The sequence below is a fragment of the Barbus barbus genome, assembly GCF_936440315.1.
Source record: "Barbus barbus genome assembly, chromosome: 6".
In the NCBI taxonomy this organism is placed as follows: domain Eukaryota; kingdom Metazoa; phylum Chordata; class Actinopteri; order Cypriniformes; family Cyprinidae; genus Barbus; species Barbus barbus.
The window spans coordinates 33,592,463-33,614,436 of NC_136734.1; the positions used below are offsets into that span (position 1 = coordinate 33,592,463).

Genomic DNA, 21,974 nt, shown 5'->3' on the forward strand with positions numbered 1-21,974 from the left:
AATTCCATATGGGAATTTGAGATGCACCCAAGGAGCGTCTGGGATTTTTAATAGGTTTAAATGAGAGAGATGATGTCTATGCGTAGTTAATTTAGGGGCTATGGTGGAGACGAATGTTTAGGCTGTTAAAGGAGGACAGTATGTGTGTGTGCATATTAGGAGGAGAGCAGCTCAAAGCACTGAGATTGTGTCGGGTAAATATAGTCTTTGGGCAACCACACGTTCTGCACATGAGCTTTTAAAAAGGCCTCAGGAATTTACATCCGCATGTTATTCTTGACTGCTCTATGTCTTTACCAGAAAACCGTCTCCATATAAACTCCACCCGCTGAACTCTAAATCCACTCCAAAAGCCAATGACACTCAAAGCCTCATTAAACAAATACTCTCATCAGTCCTCTACAGCAACCTTTATCCACTCTACTGCATTCACTTAGACAAACTATGACTTTATTAGTACCAGAACTCATATTTAGATTCAATTCGAAAAGTTAAAAAACACTTCAGCATATCTCACAGCAGCATTAGGGCATCTGGATCAAATTCTTCCCATTGAAAACAAGTTAAGAGTTTGGATACATTGGGCTCAATGTATGTCTCATGATCTTAAAAAACCTTTGATCTAAAGAATTTCGCTTAAATGACAAATTAGTTTTGAAGAGAAATTATTTACAAAACTAAGATTTACATGTGTTTTAACAGAAAAAAGGCAAAAACCTTAAAATAAAATGACAAAATATAATTTTGATTTAACATGGAATAACCTGCATTAATGGATCAAAAATTGTCAAGTGTTATTACAATTTTTAAAAAATTTCCATTTTAATATCATTTTTAAATCTAATTAGTTCCTATGATAGTGAAGCGGAATTTTCAGAAGTCATTACTTCAGTGTTAAAATACTATTTTTGTGTAAACCATTATGCTTTTTTTCAGGATTCTGTGATGAATGGAAAGTTGATTTCATTTATTTGAAATAAAAATATTTTGTAACATTATAAATGACTTCACGGTCACATTTGATCAATTAAATGCATTCTTGCTAAATGTATTAATTTCTCTTTTTTTTTTTATTCCTGACCCCACACTTTTAAATGGTAGTTTACCTCCATTTTGTTATTTCATAGTTTGATGGTAAAACTAGTACTTCATGAGTAAGTGTGTCCAAACTTTTGACAGATTCTGTAAATATACACATGCTCAGACATACCAGCCTCTCCATTTCCTGCTCACGCATCCTTTCCTCTCTTTGCCAGCGATGGTACTCCAGCAGGTCTTCCTCTTTGTCGCTGACCTCTGAAATGCTGTTCTTGCGTTCCCGTGTACGCGGCTGAACCTGCCGAGGCTCCCTGGGATTCTTTCTCTGGTTGCGGGGACTAGTGAGAGGAGACACACCTGTCTGAGAGCCTAGAGCTGGGGTGAGACCCCCTTTCTGCTTACCGCAAGACTGGTCCTTCAAAAGAGCAGATACAGGAGATTGACTTCTGGCATGCAATCTCGTATTTCCTGCTTCCTCTTCAGCTGTGGCTCGTCGTTGGAGACGAGGACTCTCTGGTACAGTCCGGCCACGAGAAGTCAAAGGAACGCCGGGTAGAGCTCCAGGAAGAACTGGCACTCCAAGGACACCTCTGCGTGCTGTAGACGGGCTGAGAGGAGGAAGTTCACGCATGCTGGATGGTTCTACACCACGACGGGATGACTGGGGACTGTCTGGAGGAAGGAGTGCACGTGAATGAGGCTGAAGACTGGAAGAAGTTTCTTGGGCTGATGAGCCAGCACTGGATCTGGGGCTGGAAGATCCTGTTGAGGACGAAGAGGTGAGTCTAGCATTGACCTGTCTGCCTAAATCTCCGGATGCAAATGAAACCGACCCAGAAGAGGAGCCATAGACCAGGTGTGGACTCTCACCTCTACGGTTTGTCGCTGGGCTTGAGGGGGTTTCAGTCAAGTCTTTTTGAAACCTGGGACTTTCTTGATCCTTTAGTCCTCCATTGGAACTGCTGGCTTTGGATGCAAAAGTGCGTGGCTGTGGCACCGGGGCCTGGACGGTGTGGGTGTAGCTGGTGGAACGAGTATTAGTGGAGTCCAAACAAGCCCCTGGACTGCTAACCACAGAAGGGGTGGAGAGGGGAGAGAAAGGAGGACTGGTATTTTCATAACTGGAGCTCACGGACAAAGTACCAGGACTGGTTGGAGGGGAGACAAGACTGTGGCCACTCCCGTTGAGCATGGCAGACTGTGGAATGGGGTGGCGGGCTTTTTTACATTGCTCAGATGAGGAAGTCTGGCCTTCATCCATAGTCAGAGAATTCATAATGTCTTGAAGATCCTTCTCAATAGAGCGCACAAGAGTGCTGTGTCCAGGACGAGGTCGCTCGTGCAAAGGAAGGTGGTTTCCATTGAGCTGCTCATGGGTTTCTGTGGAGAATAAACAACATCACTTGATGATCCTAAATTTTAAATGTAGCAGACTCATACAACATATACACCAGGTTAACAGAATTTGTGATTTAAAAGAAAATACACTATCATCTAAAGGTTTACGGGCTTAGCAATACATTTTTTAGCAATCAATTTTTTGAAAGGGATCAATAGTTTTATTCAGCAAAGATGTATTAGTTTGATATAAAGAAACTGTAAAGACATTATATGGGTATGTTACAAAATACAAAGTATACTGAAAAAGTATCTGTTTTCATGACAATAAGAAACACAACTGTTTTCAACATAAGAATAAATGTTACATATTAGCACCAGCATATTAGCATATCAGCATATTAGAATGATTTTTGAGGGATCATGTGACAGTGAAGACTGGAGTAATGGCAGATGAAAATTCAGCTTAACAATTTCAAAAATACATTAATATTGAAAAATGTTATGTTAAATGGTAAGAATTTTCCACAATATAGCCATTTTTACTGCATCCTTAAGCAAATGAAAGCAGCCTTGGTGAAAATAAGAGACTTCTTCAAACCCCAAACATTTTTAAAATTTACACCCCAAACATATATGAGGGCTTCTTCATACATAAATAAAACAATAAATACAATATATTTTTTATGAAGGTTAAAACTGACTTTAAAACATTTACTGTTTTAATTTACTTTCAAATTTCTTTTATGTATGAATTTGATCCTTTTTTTACTTTAACTAGAACCATACTTTTTATACTAAACTATGACAATACATTATATAAAAAATAATGTACTACATATAAGTTATTTTTAACTGGACAGCAACAAAACCTAAATCAGACATCTATCTCTCAAATCTGGCAATCACATGGATTTGAAATTCTATATTTAAAACTGTCAGGACCACATTTCACTCATATCACATGTGCTCTAAACCCATGCAGGACAGGGCTGGGTAAACTGCATACAAACACACACCTCCCCCTCTTTTACACACTCTGGGTGTGTCTCTCAGCCTACAGACTGCGGATGGCAAGAATCCCACCCTCAGCCCAAAGGTCAGAGCGGACAGAGGAAAATGGAGCCTGAATTATGGCATGACTCATTCTGCACACTCAAGACCAGCTGAATGCACTCAGTTCTGTTCGCTCTCTGCAGCCAGGGCCACCGGTGCTCTAACCACGCAATAAACACGTTATTTTAGCCGGAGCTGTAGCACAGTGGGGAGAATATGAGCTCACAACACATAAGGGAAGTGACCTCACAAATATTATTTTATTTTGAAATAAACATATTTAAAAAGTTAGCTGTTTTACCAAACAAAGCAGTTCTTGAGATTTCTGGAATATTATATTTCTACTGTCCAGCAGTCAGAACAGAAATTGCACCGCGACCATCCAAAGTTGCTATTTTTTTTTTTAATCCATTGAAAAAGTGGCTAAGAATTCATAAGAATTTAAAGAGGTAGAGTTTTAAGATTAAGACAAATGAAGAAATGAGCAACTGAAACTGCAGGACAGTGCCTGAAAGATGGATATTAAGGTCATTTTGTTTATCAAAGAACTTTTAATAAACAAAATGACTGAAAACATTTGGTATGTTTACTGAATCGAAAAACTACATTTATTGACCTTCTGTAATTATAATACATAAAACCTTTTTGTCACACTGCTTCATAAGGAACAGCTCTTTTGCTCTTTGCTCATAGCTTGTAAGGTGAAAAATAATTGTATTTGTACAACCAATTTGCAAATTGCAAGAGTGTTCCATACTAGATTAGATTAGATTAAATTTTATTGTCATTGCACATGTAAGGTACAAGGCAACGAAATGCAGTTTGTTAAATATAATGCATTTTAATTATTATCAAAATGTACAGTAAGTTAAGGTTTATTTTCCAAGTACAGACAACTATAAATCAGACCAAAGAGCCATTTCAATGTTTTCTTTAAACTAATGAATGAAAGACATATAGCCCGGTACACACCAAGCCAACGGTCGGCCATCGGGCAGTTTTGTTTGTCGGCCGACTAAGTTTTCTCAGTGTGTTCTGCGCCATCGACTGAAGTTGGTCCTCGTCTGTATTTTTTGACAGATTCGACATGTTGAAAGCACTGACAGCTCGTCTGAGTCTGAGAAACACGGAGCTCGTCGGTCAGTCGGGCCATCTGATCATTCTGACTGGCTGTTCAGCTGGCGAACCAGTACACGAGAAAGGTGCAGAAAGGATGTGCTACTTGGCCGTCGGGTGTTGAGCGTCGGCTTGGTGTATCAGGGCAACTTTGGACCCAGACGCTGCTGACGTGAGCCGGCCCCGCAGTCTGCTTTCATCGCCACTAGTTCGTCTGTGTCGGCTTAGTGTGTACCGGGCTTATAGGGTCATCAGAAAAACAGTGATGCACTCAGCACCCACACTGGCATAACACCCACACTGGCATAACAACGTTATATTCATCACTGTCATGGTGCCATGTTCCTTTAAAATGTCCAATCTGGTGTTCAAGGATTCTAAACTAACAGGGTCGAAGCCAAGGTCACCCAATAGGGGACTTCCAGCAGTTGACAGAGTGCTTGTTGTGGCCATTCAAATTCCCATTCTTTTCAAAGCGATTTCTCAAGGATCTCACTTCCTGGATTCTAGACTCTTTCAAACGACTCACTTGCTGAATGAGTGAGAGCAGTGTTTAAAATGGGCAAAGATACAGCTGGCGTTTTCTCCAATAACATGGATATTAAAGAGGAAGGATTAGGCCGAGTTATTTTAGGCAGATTTGTGTCACCTGAGCAGTGTCTGGAACTTGTTATAATTATCTAGGGTACAATGCCTCTCTGTGCCCCGTTTGCTATAACATTTAGTAATTAAATCAACGGAATGTGCACCATTATTCACAAATGTAGTGCTCTCTCTCTCTCTCTTTCTGAGTGCCTTCAGCAACTTTAACTCCCCACTGTATCCAGAGCAGCTGTCTTAAACTACCAGATTCCAGGTCAGTGTAATTTTGCTTCTGCATATATACCTGAGTGGTTCTTGTAGGTACTGGTAAATCCAGGGCTTCCACCTGGTATCAAACTCTTCATCCTGAGGGCCTCCTCTGGGTGGTTAAAGCGGAAAAAGGATGACTGACCAAAACACAGCATACACCCTGAGAAAAAAGCATACGCAAGCAGAAAAACAGCATTAAAATACCAAAAGAAAAGAAGGTTCACTGTATTATAATAAAAACAATAGAAATTATACAGTGCTTTATGATGAAACTTCTAAGTAAACAATATTATTACAATATTATTATTAGGGGAAGTCATGGCCTAATGGTTAGAGAGTCGGACTCGTTAGAGAGTCGGACTTGTAATCCGAAGGTTGCGGGTTCGAGTCTCGGGCCGGCAGGGATTGTAAGTGGGGGGAGTGAATGTCCAGCGCTCTCTCCACCCTCAATACCACGACTGAGGTGCCCTTGACCAAGGCACCGAACCCCCAACTGCTCCCAATGGCTGCCCACTGCTCCGTGTGTGTGTGTGTGTGTGTGTGTGTGTGTGTGTGTGTGTGTGCACGTTGGATGGGTTAAATGCAGAGCACGAATTCCGAGTATGGGTCACCATACTTGGCAGTACTTCACTTCAAGACTGCACCTTACTACTTTAAGTTACACCAGTAAAGCCATTTTTATGAGAATAAGGGGCAAAAAATTAAAACTGTCATAGGTTTTGTAAAATATACAGTGTTTATAAGTCAGCTGACATTTTCTGTGACCTTTTTCAACAATTTTATCAGGTGGAGTTGCAAGCACCATACCCAGCAACCCTGAATGGAGCAGAGGTTTACTTCAAGGAAAGTCATCTGTTGAAAGTGTAATTAAATCTTCATAAACTTGACTTTATTCATTCAAGGTAATCTTTTAGAGCATCTGAATTAAACAAAACAGGGGTGTGGATTAAACATAATAAAGCTTAGCAAAAGCAATCAATACAAGTCACACAGCATTTGTCTGGCCTGAATCTGTGTCCTTATTTACATGCTTTATTACAACTCATATCACGGATTATCTTGCCATATCATAGAGTTCAAACAATGAGATTAATCTAAGATTGTCTATTAGTAGTAGGAAATGCACACATACCTCTTATACATTCATAACACTTTGTCCCTATGCCCTTATGAAATTGCTGTGATTAATAGGGCAAGAGGGATCAATGCAGAGTCTGTCAAAATGCCAGAGAATTATGACCCAGACTTCCATTTCATAATGAACATTGGCACAGAAAGCACTGAGAGAATATAAGATCAGTATGACTCATTGCTGACTTACAGTACAGTAGAGGACAGGCTATGACATGCAACACTAAAATATGAAAATCCCTCTTTTTAACACTGATCCACATCTGTACACATATCACTGTGTCTTTGTTGTGGCCTTTTCTATATTAAACTACTTTCTCTATTATGAAAATGTCAAAGCTGAACCTCAGAGTGTCCATGTCCTGCACATACATGTGGCAAAACTACATTATAAACACAACCGTGAACATGAATAAGGAACAGACTGTAATATTTTACAAATCAAACACATTCTTCATTTCAGAAATAATCTAAAGGGGACAATCTCTATATCTGTAATGGTTACAGGCCAGTCAAAGAATTCACTCAGAAAAACAAATAAAAGAAAACATTCAGTTTGTAAACTTCCTAAAAATGTGGTACAGACAGAATGAATAAGGTCAACTCACTGATGACAGACTATAAGACTAAACAATCAAAAAGGCATATGGCACAAGGGGGCATCAGAGGGGTCGGGCTGGGGATAATGAGGTCAGAAAACGGTTTCGTAGTAATTGATTAGAAAGGTCAAAAATCAGAGAAAATTTATTGCAGTGCTGTTTTATTCTATTAAGCCTCGATGTGTTGTAAAGCGTTCATGAGTGCATTAACAGTACGCCTACTATACATTTTAGTGTGGGAAGAATATTAAATAGTATTTATTTGTATAATAACTTTCTATTTACTACACTCGTTTCTGAAATAAATGAAAAATTCATGTTAACACCTTACGTATTTTAAGAAACTAACTTACAGACATTCACAACAGAGCTAATTTAAGGTAAAGTTTGGTTATACTATGTTAAAAATAGTCTAGATTTTTGAGATAATAAATAAAATCACTTCATTCTAACATATGAATTTATAATTTTTCTCAAAACACATTAACCAGCACAACTGGATTAGTAAACAGCGTTCAATGGTTAATCAATAGCCTATACTTTGGAGTACAAAACCGCAACTCTACAGCGTAACAGGCGAATCATTGGTAAAATATTGAAGATAAACAGTTTCACCTACCAGGTTTGGAAAATAAAACTCAAACTTATATCCAATCGATTGAAGACGCTGGGAAACGACGGACACGGTGTTTGTGTGGAGCGGAGCTCTCGCGTGTCGCGTGGAGTAAAGTGCGCTGCGCGCGCGCGTGTCTGCCCACAGCTTTTGTGATGTAAAGGTCAAGCGCTACTACAACGCGTCCACTCACTGACTTCTGCTACAACACAAAACAGCACAGCTGTCACCTGCCCGACTGTCATCGCCAGTCCAAAGAAAACGGACAAGACAAAAAACAAGCAGTTAATACTGCTTAATAATACAAGGGAGTTTTCTCCTCTGTGAAACATGGACTTCGCGGATGTTCAGACGCTAGAAGTTGCTTTTATTGTAATGCAACCCTAATGCATTAGTTAATCTGACTTTTAAAAGGCATACTTTACGGGCATTAAGTCTGTTGAGGATTATTGACGCCTCATTAAGACAAATGTATTGAAAGTCGCATGGGTGGCACGTTGGACAGCTGTCCTCTCGCCGGCTGTCTCGTGTTATTGTCATGCACAGATTGCGAACGGGGGGTGGACTGCAAATCAGCTCATCTGGATCAACACGATCACTATCCCTTAATAGCCTACTCGAATTGGTATTAAACAAATTACTCATAGCTAAACGTCAAAAATATATGCTTAGGTGCACCAGACTTGAAATCTGCTAGCTTAACACATTTGTTTAATAGTTACAGCTGTTGTTAATAAAATAAAATAAAAGAACAACAAAACATCATATTTCTGTAGCATTACATGTTCCCAATGCATACAACTAATAAAGAGCAATGTGATTCTGGAGTGCCTGAAATAGCCCAACAGAGCAGGGCAAGGTCAAGTGCTACAAATGGAAGTTCAAACAAGCCCTCATCATTATCATGGTGCAATTTCCGGGCCCCATGTATAACACAAATACACACTGATGTGATTCCAAAGTGGACAGCCTGAAATAGCTCAAGAGTAGTGTACGATCAAGTTTTTTTAAAGGGATGTTCAAACAAACCTTTATCATTGTTAACACAAAATGGTTACACGTGGTTATTTTAGCTTTAGAAATGCAATCTTATCTGTGAAATGGTAAATATCTGATGCCGAGTCAGCTATTGCATTATATAGAAGATTCACAGCATTCTGAATTTAAGCAAAGGCCTTAACTCTCATTTATATATGCCTTCTTCTAACTTTAGAACCAAGCAGTCCATCCAGTCTGATAATAGCTGAAACATTTGTCCACTGGAGCCATGCACTCGATGGCTAATTCTCTTGATAAGTGCAATGGTATACCGAAATGCATTTTACTGATGTGCAGGCTGAATCTATTGATTAACTGTCTGTCAAAAAAGTTCAAGGCAACCAGTTGGAAATAAAAGTGAAAATTCCAAAGAAATGCTAACATTAATAAACCATCAGCAAGACATAATGTGCTGTTTGTTTCAATTTCAAATTCCACATTAAGAATAATGCTTGTTTTGCAGCCAATTCAACATATATGGAACTAAAATTTGAATGAGCTTAAGAACAACCTTAAAAATCTAGACCAACTGTAATGGAGTCATTGCTTACCTTGTGTGAGTCTGACAGGTTTGGTAACTGCCAAGCCATCCATTGAGCACTGATTTCCGCAAGGGTACAGGGTGATGGCTCCCCCAACATTTTCAATGTAGCAATGTTGAGCAGTGACACCCGGACCCTGAATATTAATGTCTGTGTTCCCATGCCCGAGAGTAGTCTTCCCTGCAACATGTGATGGAGATTCAGTTGATTAGTGCTGCATAAAACTACACTGATTAGACATAAGGTGTAACAATATAAGGTTTAAAAAAGGGTGTATTGAAAAGATAACACTTAATAAATTGTAACAATACTTGAAAATGTTTCAATAATATATGAAATACTGCAGAATGAGGTTTGCAGCAGAAGGACAGGTTAATGTCTGCTTCTTTAACAAAGACAAGACAGACAAACCCCTACTCCCCCTCAAGTGACCAGCCCCGTCTGAGTTGTTTCATTCAAAGTGTCTATGAGGCAGATGTGAGTAAAAGAGCCATAACCCAAGCCTATTGTGGGAGCAGACGTGACAGAGACAGTGGTAGGAAGCACATGACAGGGGTGGGTGCATGCTGCACTATAGATTGAAGATTAACAAAATTCATTCTTTAAAAGAAGACATTTCTAGGCAATAATATACATTCGCCAAGACAAATGTGCTCTCACTCAAGCAAGCTCAGTCACACTGTGAAGCAACAGGGGATTGTGTCAAAGTCAGGTCATAGCCTCATAATTCTGTCTCTTGTTCTAAAGGCACTGCCATTGTGAATGCAATTTACAAGAAACAGCTGAAACCCCAATACTCAGTCCTAAATAGAAACCTCGATCAATACTAGATCCGTCATATGGGTGGATCCCACCAATATATAAATTTGATTTATTAATTATAACGAATTCTCTATGTATCTATTGAGATGAGCATAGGGAATTGTATTCAGTCCACTATGAAATGATTCACTGATGAATAGTGCACTACATCCACTTCCTCTGGGATTTATACTTGCATGCTTGCTCTCATTCTTCCTCAATGTCAGGGGAGGAGAAGTCCTCTATTTGTCATTCTTCATGAGACGAAGCATAGCCAAGTTATGAGGACAGTACAGTGAGGTTTGTCCTCTCTCATGAACTTCCTGTTCATCACTGCACAAACACGCACAAATACTAATCTTTATTTGTAGTCTCCAGTTTTTCAGTTGGCATCCCTTCTGTTTGTACAATCATATAATTAGGTCTCAGAATTTGAAAGCATTGCCACTAAGCACAAATTCCACAGCAAACCACATCCTTAGTCAAACGACAATGTTTGTATCTAATTTAGTAGATAGAATCGGCTGGGGATACTTCATGAGAGTGTGTATTGCCTTCAGTTACTTTATAGTAAGGTGACTAAACTTACCCTCTGGCAGGGGCAGCAGGGTTATAGCCGTACTCAGACGGCCACTTCCCAAGCTGACGAGATGGGGTCGTTCTGCCTGGACTTTGAGAGTCTTGCCTGTTTCAATCAGGTCCAGTGGTGTGCTCTGTGAACATATGACGGCAATACAGCAGTAAACCTTTTAATAATGGATCATATTTTACAAACTTTGATCACCGTTAAAGTGACCTGTACTGCCCAGGTATCCTAAAACAGGATTAGTGTAATTCAGTTAGGGCCACTGAGTTCTGAAGCGACAGGGTAAGAGGCTAACTAGACTAAACGGGTTTAGCTCCATCAGGTGCCACCATGCAGGCTAAGAGGCTAACAGGATTTAGCTGTTAGATGAAAGACAAGGGACCAGACCGATAAATGACCAAAGGAGGAACATATTTGGCCTCAGCATGTCACAGATGGAGGTTCTCAAGGGCAGCATGGGGATTATTTGCATGGTAAGCCGCACTTTGATGTTTGAGGGAGTGCTGTTCTACATAGAAACAAATGATAATGGCATATTTCATTTATTTTGTGTCTTAACTTGATGATGTTAGAAATCACACAGGCTTTGATGCACTAGAAAGGATTTTGGTAACTGAAGAGCAACCAGAGGAAGTTTCACATCAGTCTCTTTTCCCCTTCTGGGATGTAAAACTCTGAATTTACTAGGAATAGACTGACCATTGGGATTATCCAGTGGGCCGGACGAAAACAAATTTATATACAAAATAAACATACAAAAAAAAATTGAAGAACTTTATTTTCTTTTGGAAAAAAGGGAGAATGTTCTGACATCACAAGGATGGCCCAGGTTAAGTTACAGTAGCTGCAATGTGAAAACAGCTTCTTCATGAAGTAAAATACAGTTAAATCAACAATACATCAGGCAAAATTTGCATTGAATGCATGTTATACTTACAGTGGAGAATTATCTATTACATGATTGTAATAGCTGTTTTTGTGCTTGGCTGTTTTTAAGTCCCATATCTGTGGTATGAATGGACTTTACCCCTCTAACTTTCACATCATGTACCAGTTAAATAAAGGTTTTACACATCTTTAAAGTGTCTTCACATCATCTTTTTTTTTTATAACGAGTCTAGATTCAGCGTCCATATAGAAATAACCTTTAAAACTGAACAGCAATAAGACTTCTAATAACACTGTATGAATTCTTTCTAATGTGATTAAATGTCACTGTAGTTTGCTTTAGCTTTCATATCTTATCCTGTCATCTCCAGATAATAGGGCTACATATAAAGCTGCTCCACAGTTTCCATTGTCCTCTGACATTTTTTCCATATATGGCTCAGTTGTTTGTTTCTGTGAGTGTGTGTACTCAACTTTACTAGTGAAGTTTTAACAGTGTGCTGAATTAACGGCTTGATGTTTATGAGACCCTGCAATGTTTGATTGGTTGAATACAGTGCAGTGTTTGAGCAAGATTAAATGCAGACAGCAAGGCTGAACTCAGCCTCTCGAAGCAACAATGATAAAGATTAACCCTATAATTAGGGAACAGTTCACCTCTTAATTTCCACTTCCTGTGGAGGGCTGCAGACTCCAAATTTTGGAAACAAAACCTAGGATTTTTGCAGAATTCTTTGTCTATTGTTTTGTTTTGTTCCCCACCCCACCACCAGATTTGCTGTTATAGACATTTTAACACCTTATATTATATTCTGCTTTTAAAACAGATAACCAGCAGTAAAACACTCTGTAAAAATAACTTTTGAATGGTATGTATGTTTGTGTATGGGCGGGGGGTTACATGCTGCATAATGGGGACAAAATGTCTTCACAAAGATGGCAATATCCAAAATCCTTGTCCTTGTGGGGACATTTTTTTGGTCCCCCTGAGGAAAACAGCATATAAGAATAGAAAATACCAGAAAGTTAAAATGTCCCCATAAAACATGGAAACCCAACATGTGTGTGTGGTCCTGGTAAACCCTATGTTATGGGGACAAAATGTCCAGATTGCAATATCTGAAAACCTTGTCCTTGTGGGGACATATTTTTGGTCCCCATGAGGAAACAAGCTTATAAATAATACAGAATGAAGTTTTATGAAAATCTTAAAATGCAGAAAGTTTCCTGTAAGGGGTAGGTTTAGGTGTAGGGTTGGTGTAGTAGGGTGATAGAAAATACAGTTTTTACCGTATAAAAAAATTACACCTATGGAATGTCCCCATAAAACATAGAAACCCAACATGTGTGTGTACAATTCTGAAATGTGAGATTCACCCTCTCAGCTCACACTCACCTGTAAGACCTGATGAGTCTGACGGCTGTGTTCTGGAACATTCCGATTCAGCCTGTCCATGTCTATGCAGTTATCGATCACTTCATGACATTCGTTAAGGTCCTGGAATTACAGAAAGATAAACAGGAAGATGGTTTAAAAGTCCAAAAATGGCCTTAGTTGAAGGGGTGATTAGGTTTTATCTCATAAAATGTGATTGAACTTACATGTAATGAGTCAAAATCACAACACGTATTTGTTTTATTTATACAACATTTATACAACACTTATACAACATTTATACAACATTTATACAACACGGGGAAGTCGTGGCCTAATGGTTAGAGAGTCGGACTTGTAATCCGAAGGTTGCGGGTTCGAGTCTCCGGCCGGCAGGAATTGTAGGTGGGGGGAGTGAATGTCCAGCGCTCTCTCCACCCTCAATACCACGACTGAGGTGCCCTTGAGCAAGGCACTGAACCCCCAACTGCTCTCCGGGCGCTGCAGCATAAATGGCTGCCCACTGCTCCGGGTGTATGTTCACGGTGTGTGTGTGTTCACTGCTGTGTGTGTGCACGTTGGATGGGTTAAATGCAGAGCACGAATTCCGAGTATGGGTCACCATACTTGGCTGAATGTCACTTCACTTCACATTAACAGACTATCAGAATAAATGTGTTGATCTGGCACAGTTACAATATTTAAAGCTTGTGTCTTTGATCTTATCAGTGAACTGTAAAACACATCAGGTGTTTCCTTATAATAGACAAAATACAGTCATGCAATGATATAACAAATGCATACTGTGATTCACCAACTGTCGTGAACAGACCGGAGTCTGCATCTTAGTCGAAATACACAGCATGAGTCAGTGTGACTCATCTCACACACAAACAAACGCAAACCCAAACTCACAGTGAACAGATGCAGCCAATTATCTATGGTACAGACACAAGCACATTAGCGTGAACAAACTAGAGTAGACCTCAGGTCTACACATCACACACACACACAGCAGATCAGTCATTTTGGAACATCCCTAACCTGAAATCCCACTCTCCCTCCTGCCCTCACCTCTCCTCCGTCTCTGACTCATACCACTGTCTCTCAGACAAAACACACTGGAAATCACAGAGAAACAAATCCGCAAGACAAACTGAGCATCAGGGTCTATGTGTCTACATACACTATATTGTCAAAAACTCATCACCAAACACCAATGACTTGTATAGACACTATAAGGACAAAAGTGTTCCCTTCTTTAGAACAGAAAAAGGCACTAACAAAACTATGGCAACAAAGATGAAAACATAATTCATGTATTTAAAAATTGTATTTCAATCTCTGTTGCAACAGTTTTGGACGTGTCTAAAATCACAGTACCCTTATGTATAAGTCATTGGTGTTTGGTGATGAGTTTTTGGCTCAAGGTCTGCATATAAAGTCACACCAGAGATGTTCAGCTGGGATCAGGACTTGGTTTTCTGCAGACCAGTCAAGTTCTTCCACACTGACTGAATCAGTCATGTCTTTTTGAACCATGCCTTATACACAGAGGCACTGTCATGTTAGAATAGAAAAGGGTCCTGTCCAAACTGTTTAGTTCAACTGAACTGATAGTTCAAACTATCATTATATGCTTTAACATTAAGATTTGCACTCATAGAAATTACTAAAGTAGTCAAACATGTTCATTAGAAGGGGATGACACAATACTTTTGGCAATATAGTGTATCTGTGTACATAACGGCCATTGCAAATCAGTAAAGAACAGTAACGTTGCTAAAGTAGTGAAGCTATTTGTTGAATTACATTTCTCGAGGTGATATTGCAACTTAAAATCAAAAAGTGCAAAAAGTGTTTTTATTGCTTAAGTAGCAGCTTAGCTATTTAAAATCAGAACAATTGATTCAGATTCAAAAGAGCCATTTAGTCTGAATCAGAACAACTTGTTCATACTGTAAAAAGTGATTCAGAATGACTCTCTTGAATCAATTCTTTCAATCTGAGTGTTCAAAATCACAAGTTATGCCTAAAGAGAAGCTTTTAGCATAGTTTAGCTAATTTAATTTCAGCATAGCTATAGAGTAGTCTGTATACCTTAGCTAAACAACTACATTGAACATTTAAAAAACATTTTCCATATTTGTGCATAAATGGTCATTGAGAATCAGTGAACATCAGTACATTTCTCAGTAGCATTTTGGCTGTTTACAATCAGAACATGTGATTCTGATTCAAAAGAGTTATTTATTCCAAACTCACTTGTTCTGATTCTAAACAGCCAACAGAAAATGATGCAAGCACACAAACAAGTTTTTAAAAAAAGTCAAAAAAGTTGTTTTCACCAAATCATTTCACCATGTATCATTTTTCTTGACCACATATTAATAATAAAAACAGCTGTTTAAAACCAGAACAAGCATATCTGATGTCAAATAAATTGATCTTGTTTTAATTGTAAACACCCAAATTTAGTAATCCTTTTCAAACTGACTCTTTTGGATCACTTCTTTTCAATCAGTCTTTTCACATTTTTCTATTTTTGCTACAAAGCTACATTCAACATTTACAGTCAGGTACACCAAAACATCAAAAACAGACCCGCATTTACAATATTAATTCTAATATGCAAACTAATATAACATAGTATAATATAATAACATAATAATATAATATAACATATTACCTTAATCCGCCAGTTGTCCAATGAGTCAACTGTTTCCTTGAAATGTATCTAAAAGACATCCTAAATTGTACAAAGGTTTGAAGCCAAAGCTTTCTGAGATTAATGCAAGGAAATCTCTTTCCTCTGCTGGCATGTCCATTCAGGGAAATGACTGGAATGAGACGCTTTGCTTCTCCAAACAAGCACAGACAGGTTAGGTACAGCAAATGAATATTGATTAAGATGATGATGGACATTAACGGTTTTTAACCCAACAGCTGGTAAAAAACCAAACTTCCTCTTCTTTTGCTCCTTCTCCTAGCTAGCCCCTCTCTCCCTTCATTCCTGATGTCATGTTTGCAAGTGCAGCTGGCAAGTCCCGCAGGCCGCCTCTCACAATCACGCCCAGTGTATGACACAGAGGGAAGAGAGAACAAAAAGCCTCTGTCACTATACTGAATATGGCCACTGCTCTCACTGTCACACATACACACAACTGGACAATACAGAGACACTGACATTAATGCACACACAGACATATACCGTTGCCTTGATTCAAAGATACCTGTACACACACATAAACAAATATACACCTAATAGCAGTTCAACTGGAGATTTTCATGCCGGTAAGTGGCTTGCCTCTGAAATGTATCATTAAGTCTGCAGTTATGCCACTGTGTCCTGCCCTCTGCAGCAGAAAATAGACTCAACCACATAGCACAAACCACAAAGCTCCTCTCACAGGGGTTATAATCATACAGGCTACACATACACATACACATACACATACACATACACATACATACATACATACATACATACATACACACACATACACACACACACACTTATATAGACACATGGCATATTAAGCCGGGCTCACACTGTGCGATTTTTAATAGTCTTTTGCGATTGTTACTTGTCACACTGTACGAACATGATCCCCATGTCAGACTGTAGGATCTCAGTTGTCTTAATGTCAGACTGTACGACAGTCAAGACGCGACAAAAACGGACGTACTCAAGAAGACTTGTCCGGAGTTTTACGTCATCAATACGTGACCCGCGTTCTCTCGCTATAATGGTAGCCAGCAAACAACAGCAACGTGTAGCGTTAGTTTTATTAATTACATGCCTTGATGTTAAAAAACCCCCGAAAAAGACGACGTGTGTGGAGCAAGTCATGGCTGGGCAAAAGAGGACTTTATGGACTTCCAGTTTTACAGAGCGAACTTGAGGTAATTTTGTTATTCGGGTTTAAACATCCTGCCCCTTAATAAATAAACTTTAAGTAAACTTTACTTTTTACATATATTGTTTTTACAAATAACGAAGTTGAAGTTTGAAGTTGTCGCGCTAATTGCGTCATCAAGTTCAGTGCTCCTATTGGTTCTTGGTTTGACGGTCGTCGTAGGAGATGTCACACTGCAGGAAAGTGTCTGAAATCTTCTGACACTGCCAGAATTTAATCGGAGGAAAAAATTGATCGCAACGGCCATTAATCGGCTGTCGGTGAGCATGTCAAACCAGCGATCTAGACAACCGATTTTAGCCTAGGATTATAGGCATCTTTAAGGATTTTAGGATTTTCAAAATTTGTCTCAGACGACCAAATCGTGGCCAAAATCGCACAGTGTGAGCCGGGCAGGGAGAAGTGAGGAAACCACAACAGGAACATACAGCTAATATAACAGTACAGCTAAATGTAGCACGAACAGTAGGTTAATCTGGTAAATAGAAACCAAAGCCTGGAAACATGAAGGCCTGATGGCTTTTCCCCTATGTTAATACCATGACCATGTTAAATTAAACTGAGATTTAAAATGGGTTTTATGACAAAATCACAACCTAGACAGGCAGCAGTTAAATAAATTCAACAAAAAGCACAATAAAACGTAAATAAATAAATTTATGATTAAAATGAATATATAAATGTATAATGGCAATTAAATATATATTCTAATATTAAACTATACAATTAATTTATTTATTGAAATATATTAAAAATAAAAAAGCATATAAGTATAGTACTAATACTAATATAATACTAAGTATTTTGTAATATATTTGAATTAATTTCAGCACTCTCTGCATAAATATTATGACATATACAGTATATTGATTTAGTGCAGCATTATACATTTCTTCAGTCACTTATACAGCGGCCCAAATCAACGAAGTACTAAAATGAACCAAAATTCCTATTTAGAATGTTTGGAAATACCAAATACCAAGGTCTTAAAAACCCATAAGCAATTTCAAGCCCACTCACCATCTTTTTTAGCCCAAGAAAAAGCCGCTCTGTTGCTGCATGACCTTGTTTACTCACAGTCTCAGTGCTATGTCCTGTGTTTACACCTTTGAGCCTTTGGCTGACCGTCTACAGTCCAGCTCTCGCTGTTTGTTTGTCTCTGCTGCTCGCTCATGTCTCTTACTGAATGCTCTGAAGTTCTGGAGGACAGAATTACATAGTACCACCACAGCTGGGACAGAATGAGAGAGCGAGAGAGAGAGAGAAAGCACTAGCAGAGGAATCCACATAAAAAAGTCTCTGCCGAATCCAGGTGTGCGGACCGTCTTTCCAAGCCACCATGAATAATCGTCAAGTTTATGTCTAAATTTAGAAAGCTGAATCACGAGGGACATATATCTACAACGTCACACAGAAATCATCAGCTGTAAACTTGGCTCACCTGTTTACTACTTGTATGCTCAGCTTACTGCTCAAAAACATGCTAAACGTATTACTAAAAATAACTGAATTATTAAAAGGATATTCAATCCAAGAATGAAAATTCTATTAGCATTTTCTAACCCTCATGCTGTTCCAAACTTGTATGAGTTTCATCTTCTGTGGAAAATAAAAGACATTTTTGAAAATATCTTCTTTTGTGTTTCACAGATGTAATAGAGGTTTGGAATGACATAAAGGTGAATATGTGATGATATAATTTTCATGTTTGGAAATACATTAAGATGTTAATACCATGTTTTTATTTTAATGCATTTAGAAGATGGTTAGATAGTAAGAAACATGTGATGCATGTTTAGTTTCTAAAGAATAAAAAAAAAAAAAAGTCAAATCCCCATCAGTGCAGCAGATGGACTTATTTTGAACAGATTTGAGTTTACATGCTGTTGTGGAGGACGGAAAAGACCTTGATATCCCAGGTGGAGTCCCCCCTACTCACTTCCTGTTCTTCCCTCCTACACAGAGGCAAAACAAAAATGGTGTTTTCCATTTGATGTTTAACAGCTGCAAAACTGCTGATGTGAGTCACTTTAAGAGTATTTGTTACATAATTAGATTTATTTGTGGAAACAAGATGCTGGGAACAAAAAAAAATAGTCACTAAAGTTGTCATGGAACTCATTTGTCGAGCAAACATTTGTCTCTTAGTGAACATACAAACGAGCGAGCCATCATACACTGAGCCAGACTGATTGGTAACAATCCTAAAAAATCATGGGAAAGCCATGAATCAGAGCACTAGAGAGGAAAATGTCTGTCTGGTGGAGATCGAGAAAGGAAGGTTTTTTTTTTACCATGGCCACTGCCAGTGAGTAAGACAGATGTGAAAATTGTCCAAACACATAAAAAAATGAACACAAACAAATCTGAGCAGCAACTAGGCAACCACAGCTGGAAGAGGAATGGACTCTTCCGGTGTGGGTCCTAAGCGGGACTCTTCCCGTCGGTTGACACTATGATCTAGCTACTCTCTGGGAATAAACAGTCTCCAGCTGCCCCCTTGTCACCCACAACTGAGAAAAAATGATAATCTAAAGCAGTCCTATGTTTTGAGCCACGAGTGCCTTATTATAGAGCCAAATTTAAGTTATTTATGTTTTTGTTGTCTCCTGGGAGTGAAAATTCCAATGACTTTATGTGAGATGAAAAAATTATTATTCCACCAAATAACTTCCAACATTTATATGTAAGGCATTTAATTCAGATGTCCAGAATGACTCACATGGTCAACACTTGGCAAGCACACTTGGAAAGTTAGCTGCTGGATAACTTTCCATATTACCATACTGGAATGCTATCTTGGAATAACACATGTGATATCAAAGCTAATCATTTTGGTCTCACTCATAAATTCTTTGATGGCAGAAACATGCGGCATTAATCTCTTGCAGCATTTTGCAACAGTCTAGTCACTTATTATAGTATCAGAGTAAAGTAACAAGGCGTCAGAAAGCTTGACCACAGATCTCACCCCAGAAAACAGTCACAGTGCTTGCGTGGCAGAAATGCTTGAGATCAGAACACTGTTTAAATCAGAATGTGTTTGTGAGAAAGCGAGAAGAAAGACTGGCTTTGTTTCATTGGCAGAGTAGTATGAAAAATGTCTTCATGTTCTTCAGAGCTGTCCAAGAGGGAGTACAAAGTATTATGCACTTTTTCTTTGTTCCATTAGCAACCATCGGACTTAAAATATCCACATTCAAGCAAGCATTTCCCGTCTTAGCCTGCCTATTTCTGTCAAATATTTCACACTTTCCTGCACACCACACAGAAATGTCACAATCCACATTCTCCACTGCACCTGCACTCGTACCACTTATTAAAGTAGGTATAAAATGAAAATGGACCCTGTCTATTTTGTAAATGCATGTTATGAATCCTATTGTGAATGCTTCATCTATGTATGCATTTTATATATATTTTTTTTTATTTAGACATTGTAATGTTTAATCCAAATGTCTTAACTCAATCTTCTGGTGAAAACGACAGACTTCTCTCTGGCAAAGTATGCCAGACTTCTCCAATCATAGCTAAAAACCATTCATTCATCAAAATCCAATTAACAACCAACAGATGGAATCCTCGTCCTACATTTTTTTTCTTTTTCAAAGAAAAAGTACTCATATATGATGATGAAATGGACAAATTAATGGGTCAATCCAGGAAAAAGAGACTGGAATTATTGTTCAAGCAGACAGAGAGACTCTCAGAGACTTGATTATTGACTTAAATCAGTCAGTGCTGTGTCTGTGGGCTTGCTGTCTAGAGCTGGTGAGACCCAGACTGACTGAATGAAGGTGAGAAAAGCTAGAGCACTGAATCCTGTTTGGCACTGTTTCACCAAGTCTGTGCAGGTGTTCAATTTCTTCTTTTTGTTACTCCTGTATGTTGTTTTCATCCACTCCCTGTTTCTTTTTATCCTTCCAACATGCTCAATGTTCAAGTTAACTTTTATACACTTCCTGCAATCTTGGATACATGAAAATACAGTATCAAACTCTTAACAACTTAAGTTACTAAGTTTTACTAATGCTTTTACTGACTCACCACATCTTTCATAATTCCATCAAACCAATGCATTAAACAAGGGAAAAGCCGGTGCACGTGTTCACGGTGTGGCCTAATCTCTCACGCTTGCATCTACTCAGACAGCTTTGCTATGCCTGAACTGTACATTACACAGTCTTTAGGATATTCAGACGAACAAGTTAAATAGTTAAACTTTTAAAAAACACATCTCAAGACCTTCAATTTTTCATTTCACTGTCCTGCGTCTCTCGTTTAAAACAGAAAAACAGAAGTTAATATTAAGAAACATAACAAAAGTCTGAGACAAAGTAAAGGCAACCTGTTGCAAGTCTCTGAGCAACACACAGGAGAGGTGATTTGCTCCTGTTCATCAGTCTTGTTTTGAACAAACGACTATAATTGATTCAAGGACTCAATCTTTTTTTAACAGTCTATGTTCAATCATGTGTTGCGTTTCTGAATGACTCAGTGTTCTAATGAATTGACTGATCGAATGGATCACTCACTCGCACATAATGACATCCGAAATGGCATATTTGAATAAGTAACTTTACTTCAGCAGTGTTAAAAAGTAGGTTCTATGCTTCTCTCCATGGGCTTATGTCATAATAAAGTGTCAGTTTAATGCTCACTTTGTCGTAGTTGGTCATCTGGGTACTTTTTGCCTACTGTTTTATGAATAGGCTACTGAATTCTGACATACTACATATTTATTTACATACTGTTTTTGCTTACTGTATAAGTAAATATGCATATTCAGATGCAGTCACTCACTTGTAGCCACTTGTTTACATAATATGTATCCTGAAGAAAGAGTCCCTGAACAATCTCTGCAAACACTGCATAGACTGACAACATGTCTGGAATGTCACTCAGGCAATCAAATTTGTGGACTGGAACTGAATCTGTTGTAGCCTATAAAGTATACCACATATGACTTTAGCTGTATCATGTAAATGTTCAATCTGCTGCATTGCAGGTATCATACAGAACACAGGTGTCCAGAAGAAGTATCAAATGTGTTTCCACATCTCTGCACCAGATTAATTAGG

The 21,974-nt window shown here is 38.6% G+C and overlaps 1 protein-coding gene across 1 annotated transcript in view; it reads right to left on the reverse strand.

Annotated features, from left to right (window-relative positions):
• LOC306871283 (pleckstrin homology-like domain family B member 1) overlaps positions 1-16,031 on the reverse strand; it is a 38,883-nt gene extending 22,852 nt beyond the window's left edge. Inside the window, exons 1-6 of the mRNA XM_079419092.1 lie at positions 15,663-16,031; positions 12,995-13,096; positions 10,714-10,837; positions 9,333-9,503; positions 5,435-5,560; positions 1,211-2,418 (exon numbers count right to left, since the gene is read on the reverse strand). Of these exons, the coding sequence (XP_079275218.1) occupies positions 1,211-2,418; positions 5,435-5,560; positions 9,333-9,503; positions 10,714-10,837; positions 12,995-13,054 (1,689 nt within the window). The 5' untranslated portion in view covers positions 13,055-13,096; positions 15,663-16,031. The remainder of the gene's footprint in view (positions 1-1,210; positions 2,419-5,434; positions 5,561-9,332; positions 9,504-10,713; positions 10,838-12,994; positions 13,097-15,662) is intronic.
• Positions 16,032-21,974: the final 5,943 nt, after the last annotated feature.